The sequence below is a fragment of the Buteo buteo genome, chromosome 4 (assembly GCF_964188355.1).
Source record: "Buteo buteo chromosome 4, bButBut1.hap1.1, whole genome shotgun sequence".
Taxonomy (NCBI): Eukaryota; Metazoa; Chordata; class Aves; order Accipitriformes; family Accipitridae; genus Buteo; species Buteo buteo.
The window spans coordinates 26,505,663-26,511,148 of NC_134174.1; the positions used below are offsets into that span (position 1 = coordinate 26,505,663).

The 5,486-nt window shown below is 56.3% G+C and overlaps 1 protein-coding gene across 2 annotated transcripts; it reads left to right on the forward strand.

Annotated features, from left to right (window-relative positions):
* The first annotated feature begins 287 nt into the window (after positions 1-287).
* LOC142030577 (hepatic lectin-like) lies at positions 288-3,573 on the forward strand. 2 transcript variants are annotated; one of them, XM_075026828.1, is made up of 6 exons: positions 288-430; positions 1,391-1,498; positions 1,855-1,929; positions 2,307-2,458; positions 2,890-3,002; positions 3,293-3,572. In XM_075026828.1, the coding sequence occupies exons 1-6, from the start codon at positions 388-390 to the stop codon at positions 3,423-3,425; spliced, it is 624 nt and encodes a 207-aa protein (XP_074882929.1). In that variant the 5' UTR covers positions 288-387; the 3' UTR covers positions 3,426-3,572. The 2 variants fall into 2 exon arrangements, with proteins under 2 accessions (XP_074882929.1, XP_074882930.1); XM_075026829.1 differs by lacking the exon at positions 1,855-1,929 and having other exon boundaries at positions 3,293-3,573.
* The last annotated feature ends 1,913 nt before the right edge of the window (positions 3,574-5,486 follow it).

The following is a 5,486-nucleotide window of genomic DNA, read 5'->3' on the forward strand; positions in this document are numbered from 1 at the left end:
ACCATTTTCTATTTTCCAGACCCGCTTGTTTCTAAAGCGGTCTGTTCATTCACTTACACTTGGAGGAAATGCCTTCAGAAACTTGAGAATTTCCCCTTTTTTTAACTCCAAAGGGATGGAGAGAGTTACAAATAAAAAGGGCACCCAGCTTGGCTGGAGGAAAAACCTCCAGACAGCTGAATTATTGGAAGTGGACACAATCCAAGCTGCTATTTTGAGAGGACAAACAAATAGGACGCAGCCTGAAAGGTTAAATTACAACCATGGGACTGAACATCCCTGGAAGTATTGCAGGTTCTCTACTCCAGAAAGCCTGGTGAAAAAGCTTCTGCTTCCTTGGTCCTAAGCTTCAAAACCCCCCTCCCCTCCCAGCCACAGCTTACCAGGATGGACGAGGAACATCTTCACGATGATCTGCGCGTTTTTAAAGGTAAAATTCAGCTACGCCAACCCTTCAACCCACCACCTCGAGGAGCTGGGTGCGAGCAAAGAGGGTAACGAGACCATATCTCATAGCATGGTCTTTCTTCACCAGCGTGCTTGGGTTTGGAAGGAGAGGAAGCTCCGTGCCCTCCTTCCTCCTCTGCTTAGGCAGCTTGGCTCATCAGCTCTAACAGGGTTGATTGGTTGGGATGGGGACCCCCACCCTGACGAGCTTGTCCCTGGGATTGCAGTTCAGGAGGAAGATGAGGGAAAGGGACATTGCTGCAGGTGTGGGCCGTCCCTGAGATGAAGATCTCTTGGTGGTGTGAAGGTGGTGGTGCCCAACCAACAACACCTGAGAGGCTTCAGCCTTGGAAGTGTCCCGGACCAGAGCAAAATTTGGCTTTTCCTGGAGCTTTCCTAAGTCGAGCTCCCCAAACCGAGTGGCCCAGCACCCTTGCAAACCTTCCAAGGTTGAATCTTGGAACCCAAGGGTGTTTCTAAAGTTGAACCCCTCCAAAAAGGGCACCCGATGCCAATTAGGGACAGCAAAGACCCCCCCTGCCAGACTGCGGAATGTCACTTGGGGAACAGTTGCCCTTTGGAAAAGGGTTACTAGACAGCCAGGAGGGTCTAGAAACATCTCGCAGCCCAAACTACATGGTGTAAGCTTGTAATTTCTTTTTATTTTGCTTATGTCGTACCTGAGATCACCTGCCCTGACCTTTAGCAAGGCCACTCCAGTGCTAACACAATGCACTGCGTGACAGCCATCTCTTTTGGGGTTCTTTCAGCCCCCCAGGTGGGTCAGAACAGCAATTATCACCAAAATTCTGGCTTCTGTAGCAAATAGTTAACTATTCCAGGCTATTTGTTAACCCTTCTATAAATGGAACCAGAAAAGCTATGAAAAAATCCCGATGATCCAAAGGGAATATTTTCACATCTCTTTTGTTTTGTTTTAAAGACAGAAACTTCTTCCCGCTGAGGCTGAGATCTTTTTTCACGGTATACTTGCTACTGGGCCTCTTCTTTTTGCTGATCATCACCCTGTTTGCTGTGTCGCTCTCCAGAGGTACTGGGACATCTTTGAACTAATTAATTAGGCAGGTAGGACCGAGAGATACGTGAGGTCTAAGTGCACACATATGCGCTTAGAGGAGTCTGTAGTTCCTAATTCCACAGGACAAAGTGACCAGAGGTGTTCCTGGACTGTCCCACGTAGTGACAGCTGATGTCCACGCCACCATCTCTGGCTAATCCAAGCTATAAGCCCATATTTTAAATTTCCTGGGATTTCTTTGCCCTGTAGGCTGCTGGAAAATTAAAACATGTCTTTAGCCTTGCAGGGGTGAGGTGCTTGCAGGCAGTTGGCTCCTGGATAGCAACACAACCGATAACCCGACATCTCTCCGTCTCTCTCTCTAATAGTTTCAGCCATTTCTTCTAAACTCAACGAGGTGCAGCTGGAACGGAAACAGAATTTTTCTGACAGGGATTTTCTCTGTAAGTCCTGGCTGCTGCCCAAACCCACTAGCTTTTATCCTCCTCTGAAGTTTCCCTAAATTGTCCCCAAAGTGTTCCTGCTCTGGATCGCTTCGCTAAGGCAGTGCAGGGCATCCGTCCCGTTCTGGGTTTGCTGCTCTGCCAGCAGCAAATGCTTTTATATTTTAGAAAGAACAATTTTTCCCCTGTAAAAAGGCCTTTTTGGGTGCCAGTTGCCACCTTCGCGGCAATCCAATATCCAGCAAGCTTCGGGGCCGTGCCGTTGCGCCCGTACCAGTTTGGCACTGGAGTGCTGCTGGGAAAACCCCCTTGCTGGGACGAGCCCGGCAAAGACTGGCTCAACTGCCTGACTTCCCCCCCCATCCTTCTTTCACCAGTGTTTCCCTGCGGACCCGGCTCCAGGGAATGGGAATACTTTAATGGAAAATGTTACTACTTCTCCCTAACCAGAATGAGCTGGTACAAGGCAAAGTCTCAGTGCGAAGAGATGCACTCGCAGTTGGCTATCATTGACAGCTACGCCAAGCAGGTAAAGACCTCAGCTCGAGGCAGGAAAGCCCAGGCTTGCCCAAATCCTGCCCATAGCCCCGGCTTTCTGCAGAACCCCCCCCCCCCCCAGTATCTCCCTGGTTCCCTGCTGCCATCCTGCACGCCCCAACCTCGCTGGGCAGCGGAGAGCTGGTGCTGTTATCCTTTGCATCAACCAGCAGAGAGCAGGCAGAACCTGCTCTGCCTGCCCGCTGCCTGCATCCAGCGCTTCCCTTCTATATGTATGGGATGCTTAGATGCAGCACCGGCACCTATCCTGCACCTCCACCTTGTAAATCAATAGCCAAGCGCAGAGTCGTACCTCTCCGGCTCCTCCACGGTGCAAACGCGGAGCTGAGGTTGCTCCGAGCTTGCCGGCTTGAGGAACCGTTTCCTGGTGCTTTTCCCTCCTGATCCCTCTCCCCGCTGCAGAATTTTGTCATGTTCAGGACAAGGAATGAACGTTTCTGGATCGGGCTCACAGATGAGAATGTGGAGGGGGAATGGGAATGGATCGACGGGACCGACTATAAAACCACGTTCACGTGAGTGCTGGCCTGCCCTGCGGTTTTGTGCCCGTCACCCCAAAACAGCAGGCAGCTTCCCTGCCCGCACACCCCTGTTTCAGCCAGCAGACCGGTTTTTCTTCACCCTGCCCTGGGACGGGCGCTCACACAAGGTCTAACACAGCAGCAGAGGCAAGAATTAGCGTCTAAAACCACCTAAAATTGGACAGATTTAGCTAGTCCCTGCCCTTCTCCCAGCCCCAGGGAAGCTGCTCCGCTCAGCTACCTGCCCCTGCTGCCCTCTCTCAGTTTGATCCTTCTCTGCCCAGATTTTGGAAGGAGGGTGAGCCCAACAACAGCGGCAACGAAGACTGTGCCCACGTCTGGATCTCTGGGAAGTGGAATGATGTCTACTGCACCTATGAGTGCTTCTACATCTGCGAAAAGCCTCTGCCCAACTGAGGAAAACCACGTGTGGAGGCAACGGCTGATGCTCTGGCACCATGAATGTTCCTTTTTCTTCTTAATTTATACTATCCGAGAGCCCGCTCCCCGCTCTTCCTCTCCACCACACTGTCCCGAGGAAGAGCGGGGATGCATTTTGATGGTCCTAAGCAATATACGCAGGAATCTGGGTTCTCCGTGGGGAGCTCAGCCTAATAAAGGGCAATTATTGCTCTGGTTAACGAAGCTTCTCTCTTTCTAGGCGTGCGTGTGAAGGGGTGGGGGGTGAGCTGGGGCTGCAGACGGACAGCGTGCAGGTCAGCAGCAATGCCAGGAACAGGCTGGCGATAAATGGGATGGAATATGGGATTTGCCACTCAACTCAGCATCCCGGGAGTGGGACGGGGACATCTCCCACAGTAGCATCAGGGAGGGGAGGTTTGGATGGACTAGAGCAGAGCTGAGCCACATCCAAAAGGATTTGGTGCCTCGGCCGTGAGCCTTCCTGCTCCTAAAAGGGTTTGGTGCTACTGGCGGGTCAGCATCTCTAAGAGCAGCCCCGCTGCCTGCTGGCTCCTGCCTGCAGTCGGGGCTGCCTGTACCCACTCCCCCCGGCTCGGGTCCCTGCCACCGAGCTGAGGATCTGGGTCAAGCAACCCTGGGACACCAGTAAACATGGTTTCAGGGGTGGAAATGAGGTTTGGTTTTCCTACCGAGGGAAAAAAACATCATTTCCATAACTTTTCCTTTTTTTTTTTCTTGTTTCAAGTTGGATTCCACATGATAAAATTGCCCGGTATTTATTTGTTATAACATGAAACTCGATCATGGTTCAGCTCTGCGTCACTTCGGCCACCGACGGGGTCCTTGGGCCCTGGGACTCCGCAGGGATCGGGCTCCCTCCCATACTTTCCATCAAAAAAAAGCTCATTTGGGGCCAGATTGGGAAACCTCGAGCTCGCACCCCGTTTGCAGGCAGGAGGCTGCTCACACCGCTCACCCCCGTGCGACGAGGCGCTGATGGCACCCTCTTCTTGCAGGGCGTCAGCGGGTGGGTGCGCAGGCGCGTGTGCGAGCGTTGCGGGGAGCGGGTGTGCACACGCGTGTGGGTGCACGACAAGGTGCGTGTGCGCACTGCAGGGAATGGGTGTGCACGCGGGTGTGCGTGCGAGGCGCGTGAGTGTGTGTGTGCGCGCTGCAAGGGGTGTGTGTGCACGCTGCAAGGTGTGTGCGTGGACTGCAAGGTGCGTGTGCGCACACGTGTGTGCACACTGCAAGGTGCGTGTGTGCACTGCAGGGTGGGCGGGCGTGCACACACGCGTGTGCACACTGCAAGGTGCGTGTGTGCGCTGCAGGGAACGAGTGGGAGCCGCTCTCAGCCACCCGGGACCGGGACTGCCCGAGGGCAGCTGGGAACCGGGACCCGGAGGGGGGGTGGCAGCACCCAGAGCTCCCGCCGCCCCCCCGGGCCACGCACCGGCTGCAGCCCCGAGGTCCCGCCCGGTGCCCGGTGCCCGGGACCGGTCCGCAGCTCCGGCCCCGTCGCTCGGTCCCTCTCGGCAGCGGGCAGCCCCCGGCCCGGCTCCCCCCGGTCTCCCCCGGTTCCCCCCCCCGGTTCCCCGGACGATGCCCGCGGTGGATCGCGGGAGGGTCGCGGTCACCGACCCGGCAGGACCCCCGACCCCCCCTTCACCCCCCCACCCCGGACCACGGCTGCCCCGACGGCGGGAGGACGAGCCTCCGCCCGCTCTGTCGGCGACACAGCTGTCGCGACAGAGCCCGGCAGCCCTTCGGTGAGCGGTGAAGCATTTAACGAGACCGGCGGCTCGGAGCCTCCCCCCGCCCCGCCGCGACGGTGGGATCCCCGCGGTGCCTGCGACAGCCCCTGTCGTGACAAGAACTGCCTCTGTCGCGACACCCTTTTGCCGGGGGAGCCGTCGGTATCGCCTTTGGGGCGCACCGGGCTCTACCGGCGGGGGGAAACGAGGGGAGGGGGGGGTCGGGACCGGGGTCTGGGGGTGGGTGGGGGGTCGGGACTGGGGTGGGTGGGTGTGGGGGGGTTGTCCCCCTCCCGCCTTG